The sequence below is a fragment of the Nomascus leucogenys genome, chromosome 19, assembly GCF_006542625.1.
Source record: "Nomascus leucogenys isolate Asia chromosome 19, Asia_NLE_v1, whole genome shotgun sequence".
Lineage (NCBI taxonomy): Eukaryota > Metazoa > Chordata > Mammalia > Primates > Hylobatidae > Nomascus > Nomascus leucogenys.
In genome coordinates this window covers 50,231,739-50,251,231 of record NC_044399.1, presented here as the reverse complement: position 1 = coordinate 50,251,231, position 19,493 = coordinate 50,231,739, and the positions used below count along the sequence as shown (strand labels likewise).

The following is a 19,493-nucleotide window of genomic DNA, read 5'->3' as shown; positions in this document are numbered from 1 at the left end:
ACAAGATCTAAAGAGAAACAATAAAGAAAGAAAAATGAAAATTCTGGTTACGTTAATTTTTCATAAATTCAACTCAAGTTCTCAAAATCCCTAAGGACAGAAAAAAAAAGTCAGATACTTCTTTCATATGCTCCAAAAAGCAAAAACCAGACTTCAGTATGTAGGAGGCATCTGACTGATAGTCACAGTGACTTAACCTGCAAAATGCTACAGCGATCATTACCAATACCAGTGGGACACTTCCAGATTTCTGTATGAAATCAGGAATAATATCTAAGGCAAAAGTCTTAGAATCAGAAAATTTTTAAACAGTCAACTTGGACAGAAAAGTGCTGAATTAGAAATCGAAGATCTGGGTTCTTTCCCAGTTTGCCACTAATTGTGTGACAGGAGGGCAGTCACTTTACTGCTAAGGCCTGTTTCCTCACCTGTAAAACAGAGGATTAAATCATATTAACTTTAAATGTCTTCTTATTTGTAAATCCTATGAGGCTATGAATTAATTCAATCAAAAAGATCCATTATTAAGAAAGCAAATTAAAAACACACACATATGCACAGATACACGCACGTGCGTGTGTGCGCACACACACACTCTCTCTCTCTCTCTCTCTCTCTCTATAGGACTAAAATGAATGCTCCAGATGGCAGAACTGCACAGCCAGATGATACATTCAGAGTCCAGTGGCTTCATTTTCTTATGAGGAAATGACTACATTCTGAAGGGAGAGACAGGTCTTAGGCATCTCTCCATCCCCGCAGCTTGCATAGTGCCTGGGCCATAGCAGGCATTTTTAAACGTCTCATAAGCTGAGGTTGTGACACTCCTAACACCAGAACCCAAGAGCCTTAGAGCCTGTGATCTTTTCACCATATCATGAGGTGTCTTGACTTCTTGCAGGGGAGAAAGAAAAAAAAAAGGCCCAAAATAAGTTCAGTATGAACAGAATAAAGATGACACGACAGAACATCAAGTTATTTTTCAGAAGAGTGAACAATGGAGTTCTGGAAAAGTCCACTGAAGAATCTAGTCTAGGAAAGTAAGATGAGATTAATGAAATAATCTTGTTGGTGCAGTTTGTAAAACATAAAACAATGGAGTGACTAAGAAATCTCAAACCCTGGCCAGGCACAGAGGCTCACGCCTGTAATCCCAGCACTTTGGGAGTCCGAGGTGGGTGGATCACCTGACATCAAGAGTTCGAGACCAGCCTGGCCAACCTGGTGAAACCTCATCTCTCCTTAAAAGTACAAAAATTAGCCGGACGTGGTGGCAGGTGTCCGTAATCCCAGCTACTCAAGAGGTTCAGGCAGGAGAATCACTTGAACCCGGGAGGCGGAGGTTGCAGTGAGCCAAGATCACACCATTGCACTCCAGCCTGGGCAACAGAGCGAGACTCTGTCTCAAAAAAAAAAAAAAAAGAAAGAAATCTCAAACCCCTAGCTAGGATAATCAAAGAGTAGCAAGTAGAAGATCAGTGAACTAGAAGGATAAAGGAAAATAGAGACCAGGGCAGTGAGACCAGGAAGAAACAGGAAACGAGCTGTGTAGAGCATACTGTGCATTCTGTTTTATAGCTGCCCTGTGAATTCCAAAAAATAATACACACTTTTGGAAGGCAAAATGAATTTTAAAAAGATAAAACCTCAGAGGCAGGTTAAATATACTTTTTAGTAAACGTCACCTCATTTAGAAACACTACATTTACAACCTTGAGAGCAGATGCGGTATTATTAGGTGCTTATGGTGCTTAACTGGGCCAGAGGGAAGATTTTCTCTATGCTTAAATTTTATAAGTAGGAGGACAAGGAGAGGGAGAGACAGAAGGGGTAGGGGAGGAGGGAGACAGAGTGGGAGGGGGAACGGAGGGAAGCATTTCTTTGTTAACATTTCTCAAGGTTAAAGTACCACAGACATATCAAAGCACCAACAGAATTAAGTCTCAGGGTTATGAATGCTGAATGAAATGAAGGATATTAAAGATTTGTTAATAAATAAATAAGTAAATAATTTTTAAAAGAAAAAACAATTTGTTACAGTTTAATTTAAATAACTGCAATAATGCAGTATATCAGAAAACCCAGTCCTCCCTCATTTAATCTACCATTTCCAAGTTTGAAATAAAGAATCCAAGTGTTCAAATTCAAAGTGAAGAGCTGGTGAAAATTCTGAGTCTGAAGTTATTTTGTAATTGATTCATCCATTTCCCACTACATCTTTAGGAAGGAGTTAATAGTGCTATAAAATGCCCCCTCTCAGAATGGAATTTTTGATAGGAGCCTATTTGTGAGCAGGAAAATGATTAAGCATTACAGTATTTACTTCATTGTTGCCCTCACTACTGACAAATGCCAAAGTAATGTGGCAAGGACGGAGGAAGAGGGTATTCAATACACAGCTTCATCACCAGTATTTACGCTGAGAATACTCACCACTGCCTCGTGGTTGTTTCCTTCCCTGGCGTAAGTATGTACTGAAAGTCTCAAAATCAGTCCTTATCTGGAAACTTTTCTCAGACAAAACCAGTAGCAACAATGTATCCTATGTATATAGGATATAGATTTATAAAAATTCACCAAAATCTGAAAGACAAAGAAATGGGCCAAGATCCCCAAGGCCCATTTACAACATCCTTGCAAAGCTCAGAAAAGGAAAATTCAAGCCAAGGATCCTTCCATCCACCTCTAAATAACTCCACATCCTCATTCCAGCGCATGCTGGTTCTGTGAGCTAAGGTCCCTGTTAAGCTTTTGTTTACTCGTTTATGAAATGGAAATAATAACAATACCTTCTTTATAGAGTTGTTGTGAAGGTTACATGGAATAATCTATGCAAGTACGTAACAAAGTGCTCAGCAAATATCAATATTCAAAAAAGTATTGGCTATAATTCCTGAAAATAAAAAGGCTAGAATAATATTTTAGACACAACTCCCAAAGAGAAATAACCACACCTTTCTACTTTTCTCCAGAACAGCAAAAACAGCATTTCAAGTTCTTCTAATATAAATAAAATTGCAGCTGAGAAAGAATAAATCCCCGATTATAGTTCCTAGCTGATAGGACTGAAAACAACATAAAGAAGAGACATTACTATCTATGACTAAGCATAGAATCAGCAAAAAAGCTTAAACAGAAAACAAGTTAACATTTAAATAATTCGGTCTTTCTGAACAATAAAAAGAAAAGAGCGGCCGGGCGCAGTGGCTCACGCTTATAATCCCAGCACTTTGGGAGGCCGAGGTGGGCGGATCACGAGGTCAGGAGATCGAGACTACGGTGAAACCCCGTCTCTATTAAAAATACAAAAAATTAGCCGAGCGTGGTGGCGGGCGCCTGTAGTCCCAGCTACTCGGAAAGGCTGAGGCAGGAGAATGGCGTGAACCCGAGAGGTGGAGCTTGCAGTGAGCCGAGATTGCGCCACTGCACTCCAACCTGGGCGACAGAGCGAGACTCCATCTCAAAAAAAAAAAAAAAAAAAAGAAAAGAGCTAGAGAACACTATGCTACATAAAAGTGAACAAGAATCAGATACAGCGCTATAGTTTGTTAGTTCTTCTCTGGTATCCTAAATATATCAGCTTATTCTACACACAGCATATTCACCAGTTCAACCAACTTCACAGAAAGCAACATCCAAGACAGGGAACAGCAAGATAACAAAGGGCCCAGGAAATTTACACTATTCCTGCTACCAAACTTGTTTCTCAGCCTCACCTGACACCAACTGGTACAGATTTCTAACTGGCCAGGAAATCATCTAAAAATCTCAGTATCAAAGCTCAATGTCAGAAAAAAGGTTTGAAAAAGCAATCAAGGAATGCTTTTCATCTATTTCTGACTCTTACGCTAATCTACTCTTACTTCATTAATATTCTTTATACTCAGGAGGTTCAAACGAAAGCAAAATGAAAACATAATTATTGTTCCTTATAAATCACGTCATTTTCAATAGCTTGAATATGATTTTCAAACATCAATTTATAAAACAGTAGGTTTAATTTTTAATAAATTAAAATAATCAAAACAAGGAAACAAGTGTAAAAAATTTAGAGTGAAAATATTCAAATAGTTAAGATATTATTTAAGTTGTAAAAGTAATATCTTGTTTTAATACTTCAAATAATTTTAATGTGAATTATAAAGCAGTTATAAAAGCAAATTTTACCAAAATTTTTTTTTAAAAAAACAGATCTAATTAGAAAATATACGTTATACCAAAGCAGATACACACTTGAAAATCTTCAATATTAAACACCTGTTATATAAGTTTATTTTTATGGCAGAAAAAAATATAATACAAAGATCTTCAAAATTAGCATTAAATAATTTTTATCTTTGAAGATCTTTTTAAAATTTTTTATGTAACTTAATATTAATGTGGAAACTAAATTAATTATTGCCAAATATTTTCAAAACCACTAAAACCAGAATATAATAATTGATCTTCGCAATTTTAGAAATTCCTTCCTGAAACATAAATACTCTAAGTACAGTCATGTGCTGCTTAAAAACGAGGATACATTCTAAGAAATGAGTCAGGCAACTTTGTTGTTGTATAGACCATGACAGAGTGTACTTACACAAACCTACATAACTGTACAGCCTACTCCATTCCTAGGCTACATGGTATATAGCCTACTGCTCCTAGGCTACAAACCTATACAGCCTGTTACTGTACTGAATAATGCAGACAACAGTAACACAATAGTAAGTATTTGTGTATCTAAATGTAGATAAACATAGAAAAAGTACAGTAAAAATACAGCATTATAATCCTGACTCCATCATCTATCTATACGCAGTCCATGACTGACCAAAATATCACTATGTGGCACAAGACTGTATACAAGAAGAATACAATTTCCTGGCATATTACAGCTTGTATGTGAACTTGTTTATATTAACAATGACCTCTCTAAGACATAAAGAAGTCAAGAATGGACTCCTGATTTTTACTACATTAACTGCTGGATCATGAAAGTTCACTATTACCAGCCTACCACCAAAAACCACTGCAGAAAACAAAGAGTAGATGATAAAAATATATCGAAAACTGATGACGACATATATTTCTCTAGGTAATATTATTTTTCAAAAAACAAATTTGTTCCACATCTAAAGTAATTCATAATTCATAGGTTTGAATTATTAAAACAATAGCCATTATATATCCAAGTTTCTCTCCACCCTACAATGACCTTCTATCATGCTAATAGTAATTTTTAGTAAATGCTTTGCACTAAAGAAAATGCAGCAAGATACTATCAAATATCACCAACAAATTATTGTTAAAATGTGTCAATATTTACATTCAAGAATGTAAATCAGAGCCGGGCACGGTTGCTCACGCCTGTAATCCCAGCACTTTGGGAGGCCGAGGTGGGCGGATCACTTGAGGCCAGTAGTTCAAGACCATCCTGGCCAACTTGGTGAAACCCCGTCTCTACTAAAATACAAAAATTAGCCGGGCGTGGCGGTGGGCGCCTGTCATCCCAGCTACTCAGGAGGCTGAGGCAGGAGAACCGCTTGAACCCAGGAGGTAGAGGCTGCAGTTGGCCCAGATGGCACCACTGTACTCCAGACTGGGCAATAGAGTGAGACCCTGTCTCAAAAGAAAAAAAAAAAGAATATATCAGGTAGAATTTAGTATCTCAAGCACCACTGCTTAGATAAAGGGGGAAAAGGCTGGGCACTGTGGCTCACTCCTGTAATCCCAGCACACTGGGAGGCCAAGGCAGGTGGATCACCTGAGATCAGGAGTTCGAGACAAGCCTGGCCAACATGGTGAAACCCCATCTCTACTAAAAAAAAAAAAATACAAAAGTTAGCCAGGCGGGGTGGCCCACACGTGTAATCCCACTACTCGGGAGGCTGAGGCAGGAGAATCGCTGGAACCCAGGATGCGGAGGTTGCAGTGAGCCGAGATCGCGCCAATGCACTCCAGCATGAGTGGCTGAGTGAGACTCCGTCTCAAAAAAAAAAAAAAGATAAAGGGGAAAAAAACTCAGTGCCTTTTCCACTTCTCCTCTAACATTCTTTTAAAACCACATTTTATCACTGTGTATAATACAACATTTTTATTCCTTTTGTTTGTCTCCATATTTAGAGAACACTGGTCTACCTGCTCGCTCTCTTTACCTAGCTACCGGGATTCAGACACACACAGCACAGAGGTCTGCTGTTAGGCAAGAAGCTGCCACACGTAGCTTGGAGATTGGCTGGCCAAGGTGTCACTATCGCTCAGGCTGCTGCTGAAGGGGCCCCAAGAAAAGGAACAATTCAACATAATCTCAAGATAAAACAAAGTAACCTTTTAAATACAAATTTTAGACACATTACAGTACTCTTTTTATCTATGCAAACTCACTTAACTGGAGTTCATAACTTTTTGTTCTACTTTTTAATTTTACTAAGTCTAAATCAGAGATTGGCAAACTTTTCTGTAAAGAGCCAGGCATTAATTATTTTAGGCTTTGTAAGCCACACAGTCTCTACGGCAACCACTCAACTCTGTCCATATAGCCCCAAAGCTGCTACAGATGATACATAAATGAATGAACATAGCTGTGTTCCAGTAAAACTGTATTCATAAAACAGGTGAAGAGTTGATTTAGCCCTTGGACAGTAGTCTGCCTTGACAATCCCTGGTCTAAATCATCTGAGCAAATGTGCTGTTAAAAAATTCCAAATTAAAAAGAAGGGGGGAAAAAGCCAGGTCCATGTTGTTTTAAACAGAAGCCCCAAATAAAGGCTATCAGTCATATTATAACATGAGCTGAGTCACAGAAACGGAGCAATGTATCTGTGAAAGAAAATATATACAACAAAGAGTGTATATCATCTAAGCCCTAGCTCTCCCCCATCCTTAAGCAATTCTCTCCCTAATCCCCGAAAAGCAATAAATTAGGGTAATGTGATTCGTTTTACAGTTTTTCCTTTTCTCTACTACCATTAGTCACTGATTGCTAATATCCCAAAAGTTGTCCGTATAAACTTTTTCAGGGTTGACTGACGCAGTCATGCATTTTTGATGGTGATGAGTGTAACACAGTAGAAATTCTCTCTTGAAAGTTCAATGTCATTATGAAAAACAGCAAAGACTATCGATTCCTATCTTCTCAATAAGACTTAGCATAAACAACCTTACATGTGACATTCAATTCAAAGATTTGTTACTAGATACTCAGAGAGTAAGTATTCCATTTTCATACATATAAGTTTACTAAGTTATGATGCTAAGCAGGTAGGCCATAATGCCCAGACAACTTCAGATAACACCAGATGAATAGCAACTACTAAATTACAACATAATCTGGTGTTGTTCAACCTATTCTTGTATTCATGAGAACTGCTACTGAAATTCAATGACCTGTGAATGTTTGATATAACAGAAGCCTGGCTCCCCCAGTAAAAATCTCCAATAGAACAATAATAATTCAAATACTACAAATCTAAATCCTCCGGGATTCAATCTCCTGTACACTGAAGTTTCAATTCAACAAACATGCATTAAGTGATGTGCGAAGAACAAGAAATTAGGTGAGGTGCTGGGAAAGCAGTGTGAATGAGCCTTTAAAGAGCTTGCACTCTGTTAGAAGAGAGGTTTAAGCCAATGATTACAACACAGTGTGGTACTTCAATATCAAAAGTATGTGTACCCTCACAAATAAGTATGAAAACATCTCATAACAGGCATATAAATATAATAGGCAACTTATAAAAGAATACAAATGGTCAATAGATCAAACCCATTGTTTGCCTATGCAGTGTATATTCAAAAGCTCTTAATATCCACTGTTGGCAGGAGGTGTGGGAAAATGGTCACTCTTATGCTCTACTGGGCTACATTTCTACAGAATAATTTGAAAAGCTGGTCATTTAAAGCCATTTAAAACTCTATATTCTTTGACTGGGAAATTCTATCGGTTTCAGTGAGTGGATAAGCTAGTTTTGCTAAACAAAAGAAAATAATTCAATTTTAGGAAAATGGTAACTTCGGTTTAATAGTATAAATTTCAGACTCCTACAAGATATCCAAAGGGAACTGTCTAGTAGGCAGTTGGACATATATAATAATTAGCATTTACTCATGGTGTTTGCTATGTTTACTAATCTTACATACATTATTTCATTTAATCTCTCCAAAATTCAAAGCCGTCTGTATGTAGTCCCAACTACTTGGGACCCAAAGCTCTTAGTCAATATTCTATTCATCGTCCATGGGTTTGACACCTGGCAGAAAGATCCAAGATAGAAATATACATTTGCAAGTTTATCTTTCATTCACTCATTCATTCAGCAGAAATTTATTAGGTACCTAAGGTTGGATCTACGAATACCAAGAAAGTAAAGTTAAATTTCTTATCCTTAGGGACACAAAACAGAGATAGGCATGAAAACAAAAAATTGCAGTATGATACAACAGTGATAATAGAAATACTAAAGAGGAATAACACTAACCCCTCTAAAAAGAGAGAGTAGTCAACTCTGCATCGGAGACAGAGTCATCAAGGAAGGTTCTGAGAAAGGAAGACAATGCTTGGCCATGATTTTCAAGGATGAGTGGAAAAAAAAATCCCCCAAGTGGACAGAAGAAGCAGGTAAGGAATTTTATTCCAGAAGAAGAGCATTGAATATAAAGAAGTGTCACCCAAAACAGCATGGTCAGGACAAAGAAATACATGTAGGTCACCATAGTGATAACTGGACAGTGCCATTTAACCACTCTCTAACCCCCATCCTCTGCTCCTCCAGATGCTGCAAAAAAGGACAGAGGAAATATAAAGCCTGCCACTCTCTTGAGTTGCATTTCCCAAAGAGGTCCACTCCTCTAACCTCCTCTTCAAATGGAGAATTGGAAAGGGACTAGGCAGCCTCCCTTGTCAATGAGAAGCAGTGGTGTAGTGACACTCTCCAAAACAGCTTCCCAACAGCATCACTATCTACCGCCTCACCCAGCCTTTGGTTTTCTTCATGGCCTTTATTTACTACTAAAATTCCATCATCTATTCATTTTTTCCTTGTTTATTGCCTTTCTCCGTCATTAGACTATAAGCTCCAGGAAGGCATGGGATGGGCCTCATCTATTCTATTCTTTTTTTTTGTTGTTGTTGTTTTTTGTTTGAGACAGGGTCAGGCTGTAAGTGGGGTGGTGTGACCATGGCCCATTGCAGCCTCAACCTCCTGGGCTCAAGCAATCCTCTCACCTCAGATTCCCAAGTAGTTGGGACTACAGGTGCATGCCACCACACCTGGCTAATTTTATAATTTTTATTTTGTAAAGACAAGGTCTCACTATATTGCCCAGTCTGGTCTCAAACTCCTGAGCTCAAGGGATCCTCCCACCTCAGCCTCTCAAAGTCCTAGAATTACCATCATGAGTCATCCTGCCCACTGTATCTTGAAGAACACCTGCCACAGGAAGGCACTCCACAAATCCTTGCTGAATGAATGAATACTGTTTCATCTTACCCAACATACAGCATTATGGTTATTTTAAACCTAAAACTCCAATCAAAATCATATTTCACTTTTGTAAGATAATACTTTCTGTAACATTTCACATATTTTCATGGTCTAATGAAATTTTCTAATGCTCGAAATAGCATCCCTATGCCCTCTATTTTTTTTTTCACCACAACAAATATTTAAAACAAAATCTGTCTCCCAGTTTAACTCTGCTCTATACCCACTCCAATATTTCATTAGAGGATCTTTGGACCAAAGAGAACAACGTAACAATTTTAGATTAAGTGGTATGCCAATTACAAATTGATGTACTGCTTCAGTGAAACATACATGAAGAAAAATAGAAGGAAGCTATTCTATACTTAATGAAAAACCTCACGTCCTGCTAATAAAACAAAAATATCTCAGGTAGGAAAAAGAAAAAGTGACTGATGTTATTGGAAAAACAGGTAACATATGACAATTCTAAGGAGGTCACCATTTTTTAGGAATTAGTATCACTGATAATAGCAAACTCATAGAGACCAGGTCTTGCCAAGACTGCATGTGATGTAAAATGTTTGGCAAGCTCCTGGAATCTGTTTATCCAACTGCCTATTTCACTTTGGGTTTCTTTTGAGCAATCTACCACACTTCCAGCCTACTTGTGTCACAGATAGGATGGTCTTTCCCTGGCATTTTAGGCTTTTTATTTATTTATTTTTATTTATTTTTTTTTTTTTTGAGTCAGAGTCTCGTTCTGTTGCCCAGGCTGGAGTACAGTGGAGCAATCTTGGCTCACTGCAACCTCCGCCTCCTGGGTTCAAGCAATTCTCATGCCTCAGCCTCCCGAGTAGCTGAGATTACAGGCATGCGCCAGTACGCCCAGCTAATTTTTGTATTTTTTAGTAGAGACGGAGTTTCACCATGTTGGCCAGGCTGGTCTTGAACTCCTGACCTCAGGTGATCTGCCCACCTTGGCCTCCCAAAGTGCTGGGATTACAGGTGTGAGCCACCGCGCCCGGCCGCATTTTAGGCTTTAAAAGGCTACAGGAAACTAGTACTGCAAGCTTAGCCACGCCATTACTGAACTGATTAAAATTTTTGACACAAATTGTAAATCAGGCAAAATGCAACTTCAAAAGTTCCAATATTATGAAAAATATTTACTGTTACTATGAATCTATTTCAAGACCAATGAAGGCTGAAGTAAGACCTAACTGCTGCCTTGCCAAATCCATTTCTCAATATAAATGCCATGTAAAATTACACAATGGATTTACTCTAACCCTTTTTACATGGGAGTTACAAAACGAAGCCTTTAAACCCCTCTAGGGATAAATTTACTTTTCTCAGCCAAGTGTTAACAGCAATAAATGGAGGATTTACATGTAATCCCTAAAAGCAAATAGGCAGAAATTACCAACCATACTATGACTTTTTAACTAAGCATTTTATTTAATCTCACTTACATAACAGGGCAAGTTAAAGGGTGCCAGTTCTAAAAATATGAGATGCAAATGCAAAATAGTGTCCCTAATATTTTAAAGCAAATTTTCTAGGATTGTATATTCAAACAAATGTGGGTTGGTTTTGGGTTTTTTTCAGAGTACTCACTAGGAATGACTAAACAAACACCTATTCAATCAATACTGCCATTTCTTAAAAGTAATAGATATCTAAGAACTTTTTTCAAAGTCAATGTATAAGCGATGACCTTTCTTTTTTTTTTTTTTTTGAGATGGAGTTTCGCTCTTGTTGCCCAGGCTGGAGTGCAATGGCGCCATCTTGGCTCACCGCAACCTCTGCCTCCTGGGTTCAAACAATTCTCCTGCCTCAGCCTCCAGAGTAGCTGGAATTACAGGCATGCAGCACCACGCCCAGCTAATTTTATATTTTTAGTAGAGACGGGATTTCTCCATGTTGAGGCTGGTCTCGAACTCCTGACCTCAGGTGATCGGCCCACCTCGGCCTCCCAAAGTGCTGGGATTACAGGCGTGAGCCACCGTGCCCGGCCGCGATGTCCTTTCAAAATAGATACAAATGAACATTACACTAAAAAAATATGGATTTATTCATAGGCTAATAACAGCATAATAAATGAGCTACATGGTAAGACTCTCTTTGTGTTAACTGCTTATTGGTGGCCCACCATCCTAGAACTGTATTTCCAGGATTCCATCAGCATCTAATTAATGAGATCTATTTCTCTGCTAAGTATTCTTTAGATAAATAAATCAGACTTTATCAAAAACAGAACTCATATTATTAGCCATACTATTAGCCATAATAGCTAGTTTGTGATTTGTAAGACCATGTTATTGATATCACAAATTAAAAAGAGATGTTCCATTTAGAAAAAGGGATCCCTTTACCCAGCCATTATACTCTAAAAATAAAACCAACATTTCTTCACACACAAACAAAATCAAGGTGGGAATATACAAGACTTCGACACAAAAAAACCTTATCAAAGGGTCAGCGTTTCAGATGTTCTAAACTTGTTTTCACCAGTCAGTAATAGTCTAGTCTGCCAAATACTAGGCCAAATGGCTGATGTCACTTACCTTCTTGTATTCCAACCTCGCTGAAAAATCAGGAGGAACCTGTTTACAAACAATTTGTGCCTTGAGCAGAGTTCTGCTACCTCTAAATAAACCCCTTCTAATTTCTTATCACAAAACTCATAAGAGTTCAGCAAAAATAAGAAAAAAACTACTAGCCAAATATACATAACCATTCTTCACATTTGGATGTGGTAAAAATGGTCACTTGCTAAAGCTTCTTTTCTTTAAGACGTTCTCCTTTTTTGCCCCCTCTTCCTTCCACTTACTTCCTTGCTAAACATTTTAGTATTATTCAGATAATCAGGACACCCTAGTCAAGAAAACAACTTTCTGAAGAAGCTGAGCACAGTGGTATTCTGGAATAAAATCCCACTGGGCTCTGATTAGAAGTGTAACACTCCTGCCCATGTACAACCTGTCACACCTGCCACCAGCCTCAAAAGCTGGGACTACCACAGAACCTGTTTCCAGTGTTTGACACCTCCTGCAAAACATCACTTACTGTGCCGGGCATATGACTTCTCTCATTCTTCCCATTCTGAGAGCTGCCATTTTTTAGTTTCTTTTTCTTTTTTGCTGTTTCTTTGTGCTCTTTCTGTTTGTTTTGCACTTCAATAAGAACAGAAATAAAGCTGTTTTTCACTTCCTTTTCAAACTCCAGTTCATCTCGTAAAGCCAACTGCTGCACCAGCTCCTCAGAGTACTCCTTAATGGCAGTCTCAATTTCTTCCAGGATTTCATTTAACTCAGACACTGAGAGCCTTTTCACTCCTGTGACCAAAAACAAAATACAGCAGATATTAAGACAAAAATGTTTCAAGGAAGCAAAACAGAGTAGTCACTAGGAATGACTAAATAAACACCTATGTAATCAATGCCAAAGAGCAAAAATCATATTCCAAGCAATTAAATTGACTGTGTGTGATCTTCTCAGAATTCTAAAACTTCTGGAGAGCAGATCTGAGTAGAGGTTAAGTGGGCAGGTGAGTCACTTCTCAGCTTGCTGGGAAGAAAGTCTAACAAAAGTTTTTACTTGTGCAAATAAATCATTCCATGAATAATACTTCAGTCAAGACTCTGAAGGCTTGTACATGGAAAAGAACAAACACAAAAGCCCAAGGAAAGTACAGAATCCACCTGCTGACAAGAAACTGCAAGCCATTCAGCAGGGCTCTGGCATATCTCTGAACAGGAAAGGAGTTGATCTGAAAGAATTAAACTAAATACACACTTAATTACATACGTCCTGATCTGTGAATTTTGTTGAAATTGGTGATATGGTTTGTATCTGTGTTCCCACCCAAATCTCATACTGAAATGTAATGTTGGAGGTGGGGCTTGGCGGGCTGTCACTGGATCAGGAGGGCAATTTCTAACAGTTTAGTACCATCCCCCTGGTGCTGTTCTCATGACAGAGTTCTTATGAGACCTGGTTGTTTAAAAGCGTGTGGCACCTCCCCCCGGCCCCCTTCCTCCTGCTCCAGCCATGTGAAGATGCCTGCTCCAGCTTTGCCTCCCACCATGAGTAAAAGCTCCCTGAGGCCCCCCCAGAAGCAGATGCTGCCAGGCTTCCTGTATAGCCTGTGGAACCATTAGCCAATTAAACCTCTTTTCGTATAAATTACTCAGTTTCAGGCATTTCTTTATAGCAGTGCAAGAATGGACTAAAAAAACTGGGAAGACAAAAGGGAACAATATTCCCTGAAACCCCATTTCAGTCTTTTCTCAGCACTTCTCCCCCCGTGACAGATAGTACACTGTTAAAGTCCCAACCCACAGGGCCTCAGAATGTGGAGAGGGGGTCTTTAAAGAGGTAGATTAAGGTTAAATGAGGGCATTAGGATAGGCCCTAACCCAGTATGACTGGTATTCTTATAAAATAGGGTGATCAGGACACAGAAGAAAGACCACGTGAAGACACAGGGAAAAGGCAGCCATCTGCATGTCAAGGAGAGAGGCCTCTGAAAAAAACCAAACCTGCTAACACCTTGATCTCAAACTTCTGGCCTCCAGAACTGTAAGAATATAAATTCCTGTTGTTTAAGCCACCCACTCTGTGGTACTTTGTTCTGGCAGCCCTAGCAAACCAATACAGATTTTAGTATCTGTATCAGCTATCAGGACTGTTATTTGGGAGTCAGGACCTTAACGCTGTTTAGCCCATATCTACAGGAGCATGGTCAAATCAGACCATCTGAAAGAATTTGGTCTGTCTGACCACCTGTATGTTGAAGCCATACAACCCAAAGGTCTTTAGGTAATTAAGCTTCGGACTGGGCATGCCATAAAGATAAAACTAGGTGACAACACGAGTTGAGCAGATACAGACCCCATCAGTGCCTATTCAAGGAGGGGACCAGTCATATGGCAATGATTAGATACACACCTTCCAATCAGCCTCAGGCTATTCACAGGCTGGTTACATTTATTCAGAAATTTTTCATGAAAATCAACTGTAGAGTTTCTAGAGTTCATTATTCTCATATATGTCAAACAGATCCATGGTTCCCAAAATTCTTCATAGTAACACACAAGACTATTTGTACAAACCGGAATTGCATTTGACAAATAATTACTGAATATCTATTCTACACTTCAAATATGATGGGGTTTGTTATAGACTCGATTGTGTCCTCTCCAAAAATTCATGTGTTGAAGTCCTAACCCCAAGTACCTCAGAATGTTACAGTATTTGGAGATATGGTCTTTAAAGAGGTAATTACATTAAAATAAGGTCATTAGGATAGACCCTAATCCAATATGATTGCTGTCCTTATAAGAGGAAATTTGGGGCCGGGCAACGGTGGCTCACGCCTGTAATCGCAGCACTTTGGGAGGCTGAGGCAGGCGGATCATGAGGTCAGGAGTTAGAGACCAGCCTGGCCAACATGGCGAAACCCCGTCTCTACTAAAAATATAAAAATTAGCCAGGCGTGGTGGCAGGCGCCTGTAATCCCAGCTACTTGCGAGGCTGAGGCAGAATTGCTTGAACCCGGGAGGCACAGGTTGCAGTGAGCTGAAATCATGCCACTTCATTCCAGCTTGGGCCAAAAAGTGAAACTCCGTCTCAACAACAACAACAAAAAAGTAAATTTGGACACAGACACAAACAGAAGGAGGACGAAATCAAAGCTATCTGGAGATGATCATACTATACATTTGATATAGACAAAAAGCACAGAAATCATTGATTTCAGCAGGCTCCCTTACTCTCTTCATAACTGCTGGTACTAGACCTCTTAAGAGTTTGAATTTCCTGGGAAAGCATTGAAAGCCGATCTGACGGTGTAGGGGTTTCATCGTCTTCTGGGTCCGGTGATTCCTGCATCATTTCTTCAATTTCTTCAATAACCTTCGAAAACACACATACCACTTTTAATCAAATATACAAAAGGAAAATGATCTATCTGGAACACGGTGCTCACCTAAGGCACCCAGAGCAGAAATGCACTGAATTCTCCATTAACCAATGGTGTTCAGGTGTGGATGCTCCACATAATCAAAATTTTGACTGTAGGAGTGAACATGGTTTATCAAGAAAAAATTACAATATACTAAACACAAACCTAAATAGAATTGGATTTACTATGTCCATCATGATTCGGAAGGCCCTAACATGTCTTGCAAAGTCTAGGAAATCGTGCCACAAACACATAATAATTTACGTCAGACACACTAGAGCCAGATCATACAGTAATCGTTAGAAGAAAGCAAATAACAGAAAATTTACCATAGACATACAAGTGCTCAATTTAAAGGTATCTCATCAAAAATTCTGACATAAAATTTATAAAATACAATAGCACAAAAAAAGTATATATAAATGGGAAATTACCTCTGTGACAGCAAAATATTCTTTCAACAGCAGAAAAATAATTTTATACATTAATTCAATGAAAAAAAGGGATTTTTTAAATTACTTAAAAAGTAGAAGTCCAAAGAGAAAAATGCTGTGAAAAGCAGAAAAACTTCAGAAATCCATTTGCCTTTAAACAATGATCTACTGTCTAGTGCAGTGCTGCTCAAATCTTACAACAGTATCTTGCCCTTTTCCAGATTCTAAAAGTTGAGAAGGATATAGAACTCAGCGAAAATGTAAAGGAAACCCAGGAAAATTACTCAATAGTTAGACAGAAGGACCTAAAGTTAAAAAAAAATTAAACACAATTAAATGAAGGAGTAAGACATCATGAGCATATTTCCATGCTTTATGAATTAACCAGCTTAACAGGTAAGATTTCCACCAAGGAAAAACAAAGGCAAATCTGAAGGAGATGGGATTACATTAATTATAAGAAGAGTCTCCAAAACAGGAAATATAATATGGTACAATGAGCCACCCAAGGATCCTACAGAATCTGTTATTCTCACTCTTAAAAAAAGGGAGAGTTTATGGTATTAGGCAGGTCAGTGAGGGAACAATGAATTCTCAAGGTCATGTCTATCCCTAGATTACCCTCTACCTCAAAACAACCTTCCAACCTACTATTACCTTGCTTTTTTAAGCACCACATTCTTCCTACGCCTAGAACAATTCAACCACAAGTATGACTAAGGAGGATCCAAATAACACAATTTTAATGTAAATTTTTAATGTACTCCTCCCAAGCTTGCCATAATATATCGCCTTACTGATCTCGTCTTTCCAGCCTAAAAATAGAGTGTGGTAGAATTCACAGTCCGAGTAGCCATGGAACATTTTATTTCAGGAAGAAGTTCTGGCATCACATTTCAACAATACAACAGAGGTGGGAAGAGTATTCAGAAAATGAGAAAGCTGATTCGACTGGTTTGAAGTGAATACAGGGTTGACCTTATTAGCACATTCCATGGGAATAATGCTCACTTCTTTCTGGGGCACACAATATGTTACTTTAATACATGCTAATGCTTTTTATCCAGGGTTTTAAAGATACTAAATAATTTCTACACAAATACTTTACAGTTTGTCCGTGTTTGGGTAAATCTAAAGAAACAAGGAAACTCACAATATTTTTCTGGTTTGGGGTTAAGCAACAACCTTTCCTTGGTACCTTGCTATACTCTTCAACAAGGCCTCTGTTGCAAACCTTCCCAACTAACATAATCCCTTCTGCTTCAGATCACAAATACTTACTTTTCTCTGTGGAAGAGTTAACTATTAAGCCTATATAACCAGAAAGAAACAGGAAAGATAAATAAACCAACAGCCGTCATTTACTGTCATAATAAGAAGCCGTTTTTCAGCTCTAGAGTCTCCTTTCCTTGCGTTGCTGAGTATCTCCTCTATACCTGGTCTGCCGTGAAGAGGGGTTCATCATTAACACAGGAGACGATGATTGAGTGCATATCCAGCTGTTCTCTCAGCTCTTCATCATCTGACGTATCAAAGAGCAAACTGTCACTTACCTAAAAACAAAAATACCTATCATCAAAAGCAGGACATCCTCATCAAAACAAAGTTAACAGCTCTGAGTAAAAGAGGCTGCAGAGAAAAGCAACTACTGAGAGCTTTCCCTCAAGAGGGAGAAATTATTACAGTCACTCTGTACCAGGCAATGAGTACATATTCATCTTGAACAGAAATGAGAAGAATGTAGAATAAATATGAAATCGCTGAGATGCTGCATAAGACTGCTATAAAAGCTGACAGATATGCAGAAAAAAATACGATATTCGTTAACAAGTCATAGGGAATTACAGTGAATAGAAGGGAGAATATGGGCAGGGTTAGCAACACACAGTAAGATTGGTAGACGTTAACATTCTAAAGAAAACATAAAAGTTAGTTACTTGCAAACTAACTTGTAATATTTGAGGAAAAGATAATCAACTCCCTGAAAGGCGAGATCTGTCCATGAGTGTCACATTTAGCCCTTCCAATTGCACATTCCTTCTTAACAAAAAATAATAACCCTGGGTTCCAAGAACATCTTTAAACCTAACTAAGCTGGTGATTCACCACCCACCTCCTCACCATCTTCCACCCTGCTCTGTGCTCCAGGAGGATGACCTTTATGGAAGACATCAAAGGATGCCCTTGCCGTCTGGCTTCCAGGTGGGTTAAACCCCATTGGCAGACACTGGGAGACTGGAAGGTGGGATGGTGACGGCTGGGCATGTATTTTGCTGTCTTCCTCCCTGTCAGACTGTCATTTGTTGACTATGGTTCTTCACCAAAGCCATAGCTCTGATTAGCAGACGTCTCCCACAAGGCCAATCTCAACAGTTTCTGGTAATCTCTCCTTCTCCTTACCTCTTCACGCCCAGGACTGCTAAAGTACCAGTTTCTGTTGCCAGCCCTGGGGGATTGCACCACATCAAGTTAGTTTCCCTTAACCCTGCCCACACCAATATAAACAGCCCCTTAATACTGACTTAGAGTTTAGTACCAGTACTGATTGTAAAAACTGCCTGAAAAAACTCAGCAGATTAAAATGAACAAGTGAACATCTGTCTATCATCTACCTATCTGTCATGACATGACTATTCAGGTGTTGAATGGAACTGAAATTAGAACTCTATCCCTCAGGAAGGATTGGCACACACTGAGTTTCCAAAGAATAAATGGGCAACAAGGATTACGTAAGAAGCCACCATGTCATTCTATTACATAGTGTAGAACTAAAATGATAAAATTTTACCTGGCAAAATTATTTATCCATGCAGAGGATATATATCTAAAGCTGAGGACACAACGGAGTGGATGTAGGTCCCTACTGCTTCCCTAGTTCTTCATAACATGAGCCATCTGAAGTTTGCAGGTGAACACAGCCTACACAGTAAGAAACGTGAGAAGGGCCAAGGGAAGAAGCACTGGCATGCTGACTTTCCAACATGAGGCTGGGAGAAGGGCCCCATCAACACTGCAGGGTCCACCTACAACCCTATAGTGCAACTCCAGGCTCCTGCACAGTGACGACATCCCTTCTCATTTTATTTCTTACTGCACCATCAGCCTAGCAAAGACCTGGCCATGGCCTTCAACACAGCATCACGAACTCAGAACACTGTGTGGAAAAAAGGAGAATCTAAAAGCTTCCAGGGAGTTGGAAAAAAAAAAAAAAAAAGCACATCACATTAAAAGGATCAGGAATCAAAATGTCATGTGAATTCTCAATAGCAACAATAGATGCTAGAAAATAATCAATGTAACTTCCATGTTTGGAGAAATTTCCTCCTAGAATCCTATATCCAGCTAAAACAAGTAGGCAGGGGCTTAGGATAAAGACATTTTCAGACATACAAGTTCTGAAAAAATTTACCTCTCATACCTTTCTCAAAAAGCTACCAGGAGGAAAATGAAAAAGAAAAAAGACGTGTGGTCTAATAACAAGTGACAAAAAGAATTCTCATAATGATAGTAAAGTGAAAATCCCAGAATGATGACTGTAAAGCTACACTAGAGAGTAACATTCAGATTAGAATTGTTACCGCAGAGAGCATGGAGAAGAGGGAGAGGTGAGTGGGGAGGGAGAGCAGAAGGACTAGATAGATT

The 19,493-nt window shown here is 38.8% G+C and overlaps 1 protein-coding gene across 5 annotated transcripts in view; it reads right to left on the bottom strand.

Moving 5' to 3' along the window:
* Positions 1–19,493, bottom strand: part of FEZ2 (fasciculation and elongation protein zeta 2) — a 47,168-nt gene that overhangs the window by 14,172 nt on the left and 13,503 nt on the right. For all 5 annotated transcript variants that reach the window (XR_004027097.1, XR_004027096.1, XM_030800645.1 and 2 more), the window contains exons 3-5: positions 17,288–17,404; positions 15,227–15,368; positions 12,519–12,787 (exon numbers count right to left, since the gene is read on the bottom strand). Coding sequence is in view for 3 of the 5 variants with exons in the window: in XM_030800645.1 (XP_030656505.1) it covers positions 12,519–12,787; positions 15,227–15,368; positions 17,288–17,404 (528 nt within the window). In the remaining 2 variants the exon portion in view is untranslated. The remainder of the gene's footprint in view (positions 1–12,518; positions 12,788–15,226; positions 15,369–17,287; positions 17,405–19,493) is intronic.